The sequence below is a fragment of the Gavia stellata genome, chromosome 1, assembly GCF_030936135.1.
Source record: "Gavia stellata isolate bGavSte3 chromosome 1, bGavSte3.hap2, whole genome shotgun sequence".
Taxonomy (NCBI): domain Eukaryota; kingdom Metazoa; phylum Chordata; class Aves; order Gaviiformes; family Gaviidae; genus Gavia; species Gavia stellata.
In genome coordinates, this window is record NC_082594.1 from 10,115,578 (window position 1) to 10,130,080 (window position 14,503).

The following is a 14,503-nucleotide window of genomic DNA, read 5'->3' on the forward strand; positions in this document are numbered from 1 at the left end:
GACTAGTGACAGGACTAGAGGAAATGGCCTCAAGTTGCGCCAGGGGAGGTTCAGGCTAGACATTAGGAAAAAGTTCTTCACTGAGAGAGTGGTGAAACACTGGAATAGGCTGCCCAGGGAGGTGGTAGAGTCACCCTCCCTGGAGGTATTCAAGGAGCGTGTGGATGTGGCATTGTGGGATGTAGCTTGATGGACATGGTGCTGTGTGGTGTTGGGTGGGTTGTGGCTTGTTATTGTTGTTGTGTGGCGTGGGTTTTGTGGTTGTGTTGTGTGGTTTTTTTTTTTTTTTTTTTTTTTTTTTTTTTTTTTTTTTTTTCCCCCCCCCCCCACGTTGGACTCGATGATCTTACAGGTCTTTTCCAACCGTACTGATTCTGGTGCTCCAGTCTTGGTTGAGTCCCCTTGGCACTCATGTAACATAGTTAATGACTGGGTTTGACCCTTTCTTCTAGCACAATTCTTTTGTACCCTTCCTTCCTATAGCAAAAAGCAGTCAAATTTCAGGCTTAGCCTGTTGAGTGGGGCAATCCTCCACAGGATTAGGGTTGTCATCCCCCTTGCCTGCTGAAAGGAAAGCAGCTAGGGCATCCTGGCTGCTGGAAGAGCTCCCTAGTGCTGTATAAACTGTTGTGTGTGTACATATACAGTGCAATAATAGGGTGGTAAGAAGTCCTATAAATCTGCAGGATCCACTTCCCCTAGAAATGGATGAGCTCCAGCTAGTGTCCTTGAGCTTTTAACCTACTCTTCCCCACTGTCTGTGGTTGGTTCCAAGTGCCTGTGAGATTCTCTTCGTGGCTGGGATCCATAAATGTATGTAACAAATGTAAATAATGCAGGTATACTTCCCTACGTGCACCAATGCTGTTGATTAACAATGATGCAGATAGCTGTAAAGGTCATCTTTATACTGAATTGTTAGAGGTACTTCCAATGAGATTATAATTTTTTCCTCTCCAGATTTTAAGCCCTGATGAGGGTTATGAAAATAAGTCTCTTTATGAGAGTTGGCTTGAGAAAGATCCTGCAACTGAAAATAATAGCTATCCCAGGTAAGCTGTTAATCTCTTTTTTTCTTTCCCAATATTTTCATCATATCACAGCATGGCTACTCTCCAGAATTTTTCCAGATGTGCTATTGATGACAGCACTACAAAATCTTTTAGTACAAGGTGACTCTCTAGCAGTATCTTTTAAAGTAAAATACAATAAAATTTTATGACTTTTTTCTAATGATGGTGACATCTATGCCTACTGTAAAATGAAACCTCACACTTTTCAAAGGCCTTTTATTAGTAGAAAAACAATTTGGAAAGCAATCAAAAAAGACCAGGGTGGGGAAAGAGTTCAAAATATAGTTTCGTCACCTTACTAGATGAGATAATACCAAAATTGTTAGGACAAGCAACTGCTTAGTTGAAAGAAACTGCCTAGAGCGGTAATTAAAAAGCTCTTGTGATACTTATTCTTTGTTTATACAATGGTTGTAAATGTGATACATTACAAATCTTTATCTGAAGGTATTAAAGCTTCATATTTGAAGGTATTAAAACTTCAAAACACTCTTTAAGCCTGTGACTCGTAGGGCTAAATCTTATTCAGATTGTGGCATTGCTCTTGTAAGGGAAATAGAACTGCCCCTTCGTGTGATGTGACCAAAATATTCTGCCTGTATTACCCTATCTTTCAGGCCCTGGTAAGGTGAGTTTCCAGATTCATTAGACTCACTGAGATTTCTTCCTTTTGAAAAGCTGCCAGATCTGACCTTTCTCAGTTGATACAAATAGTTCCTTGCAGAAATTTATACTAACAGAAGAACTTTAGCTGGGTTATTTTTCTTTTTTAGCTGAGAAACACCAATTATGCATCAGGCTAGACATATAAACCCAAAACTTAATATAAAACTTAAATAAATATTTGAATATACTTAGAATATTACATCTGTCTTTATTACCGTTATTATTTTATTTTCCTCTGTCTTGCCACACCTACCCAGCAGATGGCAATATTTACTTGTAAGTAACAAATGCTAATTGTGTCTTCTGCAGTGGAAATTATTTATCAGGCTTCGGTTCTACTGTGGAATATGCTAAGTATATAAACACATCTGTCTTTACATATATTGCTGCCCGATTCATATTAGTTTGGAAGAGGATGATTAATGTTTTAAGATTGCAGAGACACGTCTGATACAATTTTATGGCTTTTGTGCACAATGTGTACATTTTTTAAAAAATGTGGTCAGTGTCATAAGCAGGATTGCGACCTTTAAAAGATCTTCCTGCTAATATAGGATACTGAATTAGTGTGGTGGAATAAAATCAGTTAGGGTAATTAAGCTTGCCACTCATCTAGTCTCTGATCTTACTAGTGTCCCTGATGTCCCATCCAGAAGAACTGACCTCCCTTTCTTTGAAAAATCTCCATTTTGCGTAAATTACTACCATACTATAAAGTAAGTGGTCTCACTAAGATGTTGTCTTTTCTACATGTAGAATAAACAAACTGGGATCAGGCAGTGATTTTGAAGCTTACTTTCAGCGACTGGGAATTGCGTCAGGCAGAGTCCGTTATACCAAGAATAGGGTAAGTCTTCCAGATTGCTTGAAGAAGTTTGATAGTGGTAAGCAGTTATCTTTTAAAAGCATTTATTCATAATTAATAAAAAATCTTCAATGTATTTTTGTCTGGTTTGTATATCAGTGCCCTTTTATTAATTTAGCAAGAAACCTAAATGTTTGGAGACTAAAGCATGTTACAGTGATGTGTATACTCCATAGGCTGTCAAGTTCACATAAAGATATTTATAGAATCTGATTGGAGGTGTATATTTCATTCCACCATACTATTAGTAGCCCCCCTTAATATACAAATCTTCCTTGACTGTGTTCAGAAATAACTACACAAGATAAAAAGGGGCCATGATGGAGGATTTCTGCTATCCAAAACCCCAAACTGTTTTCACTTTTAGTGAAGGCAGTCTCTGTACAATGGAACTGAAGGGAGGTCTGTGTAGACAGAGAGAAGGAAGCCTGTGCACTTAATCTTGTGCAACAGTCCAGGGATTCAGTTTGGTTTAGTTTCCTAAAATGAACACACAAAAATGGAAGGATAGTAAATTGGGTTTTGTAGCAAATAGCTTTTTGATTTGGAAACTGTGCAGAGCGTCATAGTTGTTAAGTGATCAATACATCCCTCAACTGCAGTTAGAATACAGGGCACTGACAAATTTGCTTGCTCTTTTTCAGAAAGCGGACAAATTCAGCAATTATCCTGTTTATCACACTGTGTATGAGACCTTTGAGTTAGTGGAAAAGTTTTATGACCCCACCTTCAAGAAACAGCTAACAGTTGCACAGTTACGAGGCAAACTGGTTTATGAACTGGCAGATTCCCAGGTCATTCCATTCGACTGTAGAGATTATGGAGAAGCCTTAAAAGGATATAGCAATAGGATTTATAAATTGGCCAAGAAACATGAAGAACAGCTGAAAACTTACAAAGTATCGTTTGGTGAGTAATAGCCACAAGACTATTTCGTAAGTGCATTAATTAGAATTATGCGAGGACACTATATCTGTTATAGCTCTGACACTGAATTCCTTACTTTCCTGTTTCAATTCTGCCATCATAATAAAGAGCCTCTAATTTTTTTTTCTAAACATAACATAGGTTTATTACAGTATTGTCTAGATGAGAGGGTTATAACAATTTTCATGCATATTATTAATTATGGTCATTGTTACAGTGCTCATGAGCAGTCATTGACCACAATCAAATGCAGAACAAAGAGATATATTAGCCTGCTTCTCACTTTCTTGTTTAAAAAAGAAGACAAGTTAAATGTTTATGGCAACTGCCTGGAACTTGAGAGACACGGGTGCCCATTCCTCCTCAGCCAAAGACTTCATCTGACTCTGGGAAACATGCTTACCATCTGTCTCAGTGCCTGGATACCACTGTCAAGCAACAGAAGCATTTCTCTAACTCTTCTGCATAAATGCATACATTTGCTGAGCACCTGAACACATTGTAATGAAGCAAATAAAACAGGTCGGAAGCAGCAGAGTGCTCTGGATCCCAGGCTAGGATAGCTTCCACAGTAATTTTCTTTCTCTCCCTCTCTCTTCTTTCTTTCTTCTTGCCTCATTCACCCCTTGTGTTTCTGTACCAAGGAGGATTTTGAGTCAGTCCTAATTCACTTGCTATCTGAGGGACTCATGGCTTAGAGACATAAACTAGCTTTTTGGAGGTGCAGTACACTTTTGGGTTTTATGAAACATTAGGAGTAACTCAAATCGAATCCTCATTTGGGGAAAACCAAAAATTATGTTTAAAACTTCATGTAATGGCTTAGGTGAAAAATTCTTGACTAATTTGAAAAATCACCCTTTTTGTAAAAAGGCCACTCAAGACAGGAAGCCTTGCATGATGGATCATCTGGCCTGAGATTTTGCATAACACAAGGATTTATTTCCATACGTTCTTGTGTTTACTGCAACATATCTTGTAAGGAAACACCAAGTCTGGACTTTCTTTTTGCAATAGTAGAATATCTACCAAAATTTCTGTTAAGTAATTTATTTTCATTGTTTGGGTTTCTTTCTCATTTCAGATTAGGAATTGCCCAAACTATCTTCTGACCAATGCATCTATTTTTGTTCCTAGATTCTAGACCCAATCTTTTTTTTAGCTTTTTTCCCCCCAAGTATCACTTAACTCTCTCCTTGATAACTTTATAGATGTGTCACTTTGACCAGTTTTTTACAAGGCATATTTTTTTAGTCTGAATGGACTCTTTTCTGATGCCTGATCAGTTTCAAATTATTTCTTGAAAAAAACTATAATTTTTATTTTTTGTTTATTCTATTACATGAGAATGCATTAAAATGTATGGGTAGTTTTTACAATACTGTGAAAATTTAAATTCATTTCACTCAGAATTTTCATAGAATTGCCTATTGAAAACACTGAATGTCAGAAAATTGTTAATTAAGCCTGAATAAATCACGTAATTGTCCTTCAGAATAATAGAGTAAGGGTTTTATTTGCCTTTGGCTTCACATTTCAGCTGCTCCTCTGCAGCAATGAAGGCTGGGAATCTTTTTTTCATTAAATATGTACTTGTAGTCATATGCTCTCAGGAGCTAAGGTTTGCAGGGAGGAAAAAAAAGAAATGTTGTGATATTTTCTAAAAAAACCAACACTGACAGCACTGACTAGCTAGTGAACATGAGCACAAATTCTCTTACATATTTGCAGATGACCTTTCTTTTTTTTCTCTTAAATGCCCTCCTACTGCTTCTGAAATATAATCTGTTGCCATCATATAAACATGATGTCAGCAGGGCAGAACTCTGTCCTCTGGCAAACTTGTAACTATTGCCATGGCTGTGGACAAGTGTAAATTCTCACCCTCACAAGGTGAAAGGGGTCTGTCTATACTGCAGTCCATAAACAGGTCGCATACATAAAATCTGTGCCTTTAATTATGTAAACTAACCAAAAACATTAATACAAGAACAAGCAAGTGTAGGCTGGTGATGAATAAATAAGTTTGCTAGAAACAGAAGAGCAAATGAGACTGCAGAACAGCTTTCGGTAGGAGTCCTGGGAACAGAAAGCCTATCACACTAAATAGTGTGATAAATCTATCTACAGAAAGCCTATCACACTCAAATAGTGTGATAAATTGATAAACAGTGAAGGGCTATAATTGCCAACAGAGGGCTGGATTTAGGAGATGATGTAATCTTATGCCCCGTATTCCTGTGTGATCAAAGACAGGATGCACTGGTTTATCTAAAGTTTTCTGAAACTTGTTGGCAAAATGTACAAGTTGTAAATCTTCCTTCTTTGTAATTCAGTTGAATTTTGCTAAGGGCAGAAGTTCTTCTCCTCATAACATCCACCTTTTACTTATTCCACAAAAATGAATTGTATAAATTGATAATTTTCCCAGGTCTGTATTAAATAGACCTTTCCACAGGAAAATCATCACAGCTGGTATTGTCATTAAAAGAAAGGCCTGGTGTTTCTTTGGCTAAGTTATTCCACGTGGCTTGGACATACTGCCAGGGACAGAGCAGGAAAAAGCAACTGACCCGCCAGCCTGCCTTCACATGGTCAGGCTTAACAGGCAAAATCCTGGGCTCTGAGTAGCAGAGGTGTGGAATGGCATGCAGGGTCATGGCAGAGACACCTCCTACACTGTAAGTCTAGTGCACGTGTGGAGCAAGCACAGGACTTGGCTACTTCAATCTACCTTGTCTGTCACTGTGTTCCATGACAGTTGTGTCTTTTATGTCTTACCTAATACTATTCAATATACATATCACACTCTTCTGTTATGATATGAATAGGACATAATGTTCCAAGAGGGAAATCCTGCTGTCCTTCCACAGCCTGCTGGGAGAGCTGCTATTTTTTATGTAAGTCAGGCTTTTTATACCTAAATGCTGCAGTGCACCCCTTTGTTAAAAAGGAAACTGCAGAGAAAAACAGCCATTCTTTTCCTTGCCAGGCAGAGGGAAGGTGTATACTTGTGAAAGCTTTATCAAGTGTTCCGCTTTATTGTTGGCCTTGTTGCACAAGGTCTTTGTCTGTTACTGCTAGTAGTGTGACTCTTTAAAGTCTGCACTAGGGAAACTAATGAATTATGGAAAGACAACAGAATTGATGCAATTATAACCGCAAAACAAATGTGGTTTTTCACTGGACAACTGAAAGGTATATTGGGCTCAGCAGATACTCTGAAGTTGCTCACAAAGTCCTTCCTTTTCTAGATCCTCTTTTTTCCGCTGTGGTGAACTTCTCAGAGGCTGCTGCTGAATTTCACAGGAGACTTGAACAAGTTGACAAGAAAGAGTAAGTCTGGAAAAAAAATATTATATAGTTATACATATGCATATCTGCCCTAGGTACCCAGGGTGGCAGTTCTTTCTTTCCAGTGACTACACAAGGAGTCTCTGATTAGTGTAGAACAGAGCCCTTGAACTCTGAGACAGGCAATATCTGCTAAGATGAATTCTGCTTCCTGTGATGAATAGTATCAGCTGTAAAGCTTATTACTAGTATCAGTTTGTCATTAAAATTATTGTAATACATGGAAAGGCAGGTAGCAGTGAAAGTTAAAGTTGGACTGAGCTCTGTATTTAGACACCTACACTTGAGTGTTGTAGGTGATGCCAGAATTTGTACTTTCAGCACACCTCAAGGAGACGGGATGATGCTTCAGAGTATCTAAAAGATATCCATATGATGCGTGCAAACCTAAGGGCCCTACGGGACTCCCATGCCCTCTGAGTGCAGTGGCTGGAGGCCAGGTGCTCCTAGGCACCTCATATGGTACAAGGTAGTTGTGTTAGGCAACTGAATCCCATCCTTACTATGTTACTGTATAGATTAGAGCAGGAGTTCGGACACTTGACTCATGGGTGGACACTAAAATCTAGGTATATCTTCATCTTGACTTACATCTCAGCCTTCCTCTCCCCTCTGTTAAGTGGGATGTTTCCAATGCCATTTAATACTAAGCAAGAATCTGACACTCTCAGAAAGTCTCCCACTCTCTTTTGCATAGTATGAAATCTTGTAGTTGCGTTTTCTAACACAGAAATTCTAATGCATTAATATAACATGTATTAAATATCTCCATTTGCAAAACCTCATCTTTTTGCAAACTGTAGACGATCTTTGTCATGTTTTTTTCTGTCCAAAGAAGAGGAAAAGTTTTTCAATGTAACTGGGAAGTCATGTTTCTTCATTGTGTGAAATGTCTACATTTTCTGCAGTCCAGTTGCAGTGCGAATCATGAACGATCAGCTGATGTTGATAGAAAGAGCTTTCATTGATCCTCTTGGCTTACCAGGAAGGAAGTTTTACAGGTGAGGCAACAAGTTTCTTGACCAGCTGTCTAAGGTGCTGTATTTTTGCATGTGAACCCCACCCTGACTGACTGGTCAGTTGAACTGCTGTATAGGCCTCATATAGGAATTCCAGCTCATCAGATTCTGGGTTAGGTACAATCCAGTGAGTAGCGGAATTTGTTTATAACCCCAAGGAGAACTCCTTGGCTGCACCAGTCTTGTGGTGCCTAATTCCTCTTCTTGGGTCTGGCACTCTGTTTTTATTAGCCATCATACTCTGTGGCTTTTATTTGCAGTGTGTAGTACTACTTCTGTTACCACTTACTCTTTTAAACCTGTACAAAGTCAGGATTTAGTGGAGAATTAACTGCATGGAAAGAAAGGAGAAACGAGGGTAGAGTAAAAGCAAGAAGAGGATGAGAACAGATGTGTAGCTAGCGTCAGGTGAAGAGAGAAGTCCAGAAGAGAGAGCTTGGAGAGAGTGACCTTTGAGCACAGGATAGATAAAGGTCCATGAGCTGTGCTGCAGAGATCCATCTGTCCCAGCTTTGGCTGCTTCTATTAGCTTAAATCATTAACTAGTTACTCTTGAAGTTTTCTCTTTTCAAGCACATGGGCCTGTAGAAAGACAATGTTTGGTGCACCACAATACCCTTTGTAGAAACCAGTGCATTTATCAGTAACACTTGACAAGAAGCTAGCTTCCAGTGTCAGGTGTGTGACTATCTTACTTCACTCTCAGTATCCCCCTTTTCCTAATGACTGAATATATCTGACTCGCTGATTGATGGCTTTCATACCAAGCCAGAAGTCCCTCAGGCAGGTAGAATTGAGAGTCACGCTTCCATCCTCCTAGGATAAACTGTTGTTCATGCTTTTGGAAGAATGAAATGGTTGTTTTCTACAGTTCTTCTTGTTGGGTGTTCGGTATCATTTAGAGCTGTCTGAATTTTTAACTTTTTTTACCTTGCTTATTTTACTGATATTTTACTACTTATTAATCACAGAATCACAGAATCACTAAGGTTGGAAAAGACCTGTAAGATCATCAAGTCCAATCTAAAAAAAAAAAACCCAAAAAACCAAAAAAACCCCACGCAACATGTATTTAATGTAGTTTTACTGTTTATTTTGATTTGGGAGGACTCTTTCACATGCAACAGATGTGCTTTGATACTTCATATGAACAAAATCAATTTAAAAGCAGATCTGCAACTATTCATTATTTAAGGAAAAAAAACCCAACAAATAAAATTGATACTTTTGTGCAGTTCCGTTCCAGTATGATCACTTCTTCTCTGAAGAACTCATGCTCTTCTCAAGAATTCTCCCTGATTTTTTTTTTCACTCTTTTTACATGCCTTTCCCAGATCTGCTGACCATCATTCAACTGCTTCGTTATTTCTGAGGTTTCTGTTCCACTTCTCATCGTACAGCCATAACTAGTTTTATCCCCTGTTCCAGACTGCCACATTAGTTCAACAGGTTTGTTGCCCTCCCATTTTCAAAAAATTTAACATGGTTTCATTCCTAATAAGACAAACGCATCACCTGTTCCCAAGGCGAAGGCTGCCTGTCCTAAATCTGTGCCTTTTCCAATAGATTTTGCCCTTGGGGCTGCTCCCCTCTCCTTTTAAAGGCAGGTACAGGTAGATTTCTTGTGTATTTAGTAAGCTGATCTTCACAGAGCAGCTCTATGTAGCACACAGTTCCCTACAATGAACATGCACACCATTAATGGTTATTTTATTTAGTATACCTACATTTTTTTTCTTCTTTCCCCACAGACATGTCATCTTTGCTCCAAGCAGTCACAACAAGTATGCTGGAGAGTCCTTCCCAGGGATCTATGATGCCATGTTTGATATTGAAAGCAAAGCAGATCAGCATGAAGCCTGGGAGGAAGTGAAGAGGCAGATTTCCATTGCAGCCTTCATTGTGCAGGCAGCAGCGGGGACACTGAAAGAAGTAGCATAGGATGATGGCTTCGAAAAGCTCAGTCAAACAGCAAAGTCTGAAATGCACTGTAGTCAGGCTACTACAGTGACCCAGTCTCTCCTGACTGCCTACCTACCTGAGTTTCCAACCTTCTGAATGCGTGCAAGTGTACTGGTAGGGTGAGCAGGAGCTCTGTGTATCAAAGAACTCCTGAGCTAGAAATTACTGCTTCTCTGATACTGACAAAATTGTAGCTTTAAGAACAACCCTAGATGGAAAGAAATTTGGGGGTGGGGAGAAGGAAGAATCAGTTCCCAATTAGAGTTTTCTGAAAGGTCTGCCCATTTTGAGGACCCATTATTTTAGATGTACAATTACAAAACCAATTATAGCTATCTGTAAATCCTGTCCGTAGCAGTGATCAACAGCACACATTTGAAGAGAAAAAATGTAACACTCCTCAGCATGTGCATTTTTCTTGTTCTGATAATTACTTTTATAATATAAGACACCAAAGGCATCTCTGTATTTTAGAATCCATTCTGCAGGACTGGTGAGTGCTCATTATATTGATTTGCTTTCTTTTCCTGAAAAAATAAAACACTGTCCCTCCTGCCAATTGCCAAAGCAGTACTAGCCATTCTTGATAATCAGAGAAAACAGCTGCTTATATGCAGATATCCCAAAACATTTTCTTGGGGAGTGAGTGTCCATCCCTCTGAAAGACACTGTGCGCCTGCCTCCTTTATTTGCACTTTGGAATGTACAGATTGTGGGGGATAACCGAAAGCTGACCTCCATGCTCCTTTTGGCACTTTCACTAGTCCCAAACCAATGGCAGCTTTTATTCCTATTTTTTCCCAGGAGATCTCTTTCATGCAGATGTCTTCTTCCAGCTGAGGGAGCTGGAGGATATTGTCACTATTGGCACGGGGCTTGAGGTTATTCTGTCTTCAAATAAGACCTGAAGAAAGCTTCTCATCAGGAGCTGCTTTTACATTCACAGAGAAATTGAAATGCATGAGAAGGGTAATTGTACAAAATCGTTTACTTTGTAAAAAAATTGATTCTTGCTTCATTTGTCATTTAAATGTACTTCTCATCTACATGCTTTACAACTAATAAAATTGCTAGAATTTTATGAAATCACATTCCAGTTTGTGGGAGCTCATAAGAACCAATTTCTTCTCTTATGTAAAATATGCTACAGTTTTTCTCACAACCATTAATTGCACCAGGTTGTGGGGATAAAATCCTTTTTGTTTTCTGGGGAATAGAACAGATGTGGTACTAAAAAAAGACAGAATTAGAGAAACAGGACAATTACTAGGCTACAGAAGGAGTTGCTCTCATCTCAAATGCCTTGAATTCAGACAAGTGAACCAGAAATTATTATAGTTCAGTCCTTTGGGAAGAGTTTTGGGGGGGGGTATATGCCACCAAGAAGAGAGGCTTTCATTGGCATCGCTTCCAATAAGCCTCTCTGAAAGACGAAGGACATTGTGCTCATAATTTACTGTTAAATTGCTTTTCACAAATCAAGCCTTAGGCACATGAGGAGGATATTACACTTCCACAGTCCATGCTTTACCTCTTCTGTTGGAAAAAGTAGTGCTTAGCTGACCTTGTCAGCATGCACATAAGAGAGCGTTAGCAGTGAGCAGTCAGTGCTGAGGACACCAGAGCACTGACTACGTTTTTGTTGTTCTCTTTACTTCTGCCTAACCGGGGCCACTCACAGTTATTAAGTTGTTCATCTCCACATCTGTAGCTCAAGGTGTTGCTGAAGGATGTGATACCCTGTGAACGGTGACTGGTACGTAACTGCACGGCTTTTTCTTCCCTTTTCCTGAATCGCCCGCTCTTCCTGCTCCATCATAGCTTTATGTTAACTGCAATGGGCAGTAACTGCATGTGCCCCCAGGGAAGGGTTAGGACATCTGGATGGTGGAAAAAAGCCACTAGTGCCTCTTCCTTGTGAACAGCAGCCAGCTTTGGATCTGTCGGTGGTCGCTGCCGTCGGAACATCAAAGGATAGGGCACACAAGGAATTTCCACATAAAAAGGAAATATCTGACGAAGCGTGCTTCCTCCTACATTTACAGAAATCTCTTTAATAGTATAAACCAGTGAACGAACGTTTCACCAATAAACATACTTTTTCAGTGGTAGTTAGCCTTTGAAGTTCTATGCCATTACCTTGTTGCTGCAAAAGAACACACTATCTCTTCTTGTTCCCATGTGCGGTTTGAAGCTGTAAGAGTAAATTACAGCTCACATCAGGCTGAACGCACAGCTGGCATCAATCTCTTTGTTCCTCTTCCCAACTCAATTGATAACTCTGTATGAATGTACCCGCTACATCCTGAGAAGCACGGAAAATAGCTTAAACCTATTTCCATTCCCCTCTACAAAGTTCTGCTGAGGGAGGGTGATATCCAAACCCTTATAAATAAGGAAACCAAACCACTTATAAATGGCTTATACTAATTGATTTCCATAAAGTCCCATATTCTTGGTATTGAAAGGATCAGTTACTCAGAGCTGAGATTGCCTTTGCTGCTTCAGTCAGTAGTATCTCCTTTTCCATAGATGAGCAACCAAGCAACTGCTGCTGTCCCCCAGTCCAAAGGCTGCTGTGTTTGCATAGCTCTGCCTGCCCATAATTTCAAAGTGTGGGGGGATATTTCAGGCTCTCCTTACAAATGGATAACACTGGATCACCTACTCTGTCCTTCCCTACTTCCATTTGCACAGTTCATTCACTCAGCCTGGCTGAAGCACTGTGAATCACACAGCTGGGTGAAGCAGACCCTTCAGCCGAGGCTGGGGCTGCAAAACAGTTTGGCAAAATTCAACTTGGATGAACCAATACAACTTGGATATACCAAATACAACTTGGATATTTAGAAAATAGATTTTCTCTTTAGAAAACCAGTTGCAAAGGGACAGTGCCAGGAATTTTATTTCAGATTCTCTTGTGGTTGAAATACCTTTGGTTTGCCTTTGGAAAGGAAGCCGTAACACTTGGTCAATTTAGTGGTGGCTGGAAAGTGGGGATAACCTACATGCTCCATTCTCCACTGAGTAAGTGATAAACACAATCCAGTTACAACGCTCATTCATTTGCACCAAAAATGGTAGTCATTTAAAATAGTTATTCCACGGTGGTTTTTAGTCAAGCAATAAATAGAAATAGAAACACCTGAAAAATGCTCTGCAGATCTTAAGCTTAATTAAAACTCAAACTAATTCACAACCTTTGAAGATTACATGTTTGGGATTAAGTGATGCCAGTGCTTCTCTCAACAGTCTGTAATTTAGCAGCCCTTCCCAAAGTTGACTCATGCATCAAGGGACTGCCTTTGTGGAGCAATGAAATTAGAATTTCCCTATCCCAGTATCCTGATGACTGAAGTACAATACACCAGCTGAAGAAGTTTCATAAATCTTCTCAGTAACCATACAGTTCACGTGTTAGAACAGGGCATTTGGACTTGCCCGCTTTGTTGGTTTAGCCAAAGCAATTTCTCATGTCCAGATCAAACTTTTAAATTGCTACTGCTGATCTAAAATTGTGTTCTTTTACAACAATGATAGAAATAACACACACTGTATAACTCAGCGTGTCTATTAAGGAAAAGACATTGCAAGAGAAAGGTCCTAAATAGTCCATCAGGCCATTGAGCAGATGATCACAATCAGTGCCGGTGCTGTAGGCTGACTTTTCCACAGACCCGATTTCTATTATTCCATCCTCTTCTATAGATAACCTATAAAAGAATCTCTGCATGTGCATAAGGGCCAAGAGAATGTGAACTTTATAGACTGCATAGTATTTCGTAACAGAAGAGGGCCCGAACAACCTGGCCAGCAGCCCTCAGTGACCTGAAACCCTTTCCTTGTGTGAAGGAACTATTGCTGTTCCTCTTCATGTTGCCTAATAAAATATCAGGCAGCAGGTTTAAAACAAAGGGATTACTCGCACTACATGTGATGACACAGTGAAGCTCATTGCTACAGGAGCTTGTGAAAGCTGAAGTGGGTTAAAAAAGGATCAGATGCGTGCAAGGAGTGCTTGTGCCTAATGATCCAGATGCAACATTTCATTCAGAAGGCCCTAAAGCACTTGGGAATTAGAGCATATGTATGCATGAAGGGATTAAAACATACCTGCTTCATTCCTTGCTTTAAGCATTTGTCATGGAGAGATTATTGGGAAAGACAGTACTTTGCACTCTCTCATTGTAGTGCTTTCCACTGAAGAGACAGCCCCTTAAATGCTGCTGGTGGTCCTCTATTCCTGTGCACTTGATTGAAACCCATGAAAATTAAGAAGTTTAGCTTTAAAAGGTTGCTTGTTCTCCTCTTTAAACCAAGATAATGATTAAATATGTCAATCATGGATTTTTTTAAAAAAACAAAATTGTTTGAGAGCAGAAATTGTTTATCCGCCAGTGGCGTCATTCAGAAGATAAGAGGCACTGTGCAGCATCTGCAGAGAAGAGCTACTGCAGTGACTCCACATTATTGCTAAGGAAAACAGCAGCAAGATGAGTTTCTGGAAGATCCTGGCTGGGTCTGAAAGGCACTGATGACTTTCTGCACCTCACAGGCAATGCTGTAGAAACCCTCGAGGAGGCAGAGCTGGAATCTCCAGGCGATACAGCATCAAAAGCAGCTGGGGACCTTCTCTC

General features: G+C 39.6%; 1 protein-coding gene across 3 annotated transcripts in view; it reads left to right on the forward strand.

Annotated features, from left to right (window-relative positions):
• LOC104264363 (N-acetylated-alpha-linked acidic dipeptidase 2) overlaps nt 1-10,248 on the forward strand; it is a 34,207-nt gene extending 23,959 nt beyond the window's left edge. The window contains exons 14-19 of one of the 3 annotated variants that reach the window (XM_009821401.2): nt 961-1,052; nt 2,496-2,586; nt 3,249-3,513; nt 6,786-6,867; nt 7,794-7,886; nt 9,656-10,248. In XM_009821401.2, the coding sequence (XP_009819703.2) occupies nt 961-1,052; nt 2,496-2,586; nt 3,249-3,513; nt 6,786-6,867; nt 7,794-7,886; nt 9,656-9,845 (813 nt within the window). In that variant the 3' untranslated portion in view covers nt 9,846-10,248. Of the gene's footprint in view, nt 1-960; nt 1,053-2,495; nt 2,591-3,248; nt 3,514-6,785; nt 6,868-7,793; nt 7,887-9,655 lie in introns of all 3 variants that reach the window. The other 2 variants (XM_059825994.1, XM_059826001.1) reach the window with 2 other exon arrangements.
• The last annotated feature ends 4,255 nt before the right edge of the window (nt 10,249-14,503 follow it).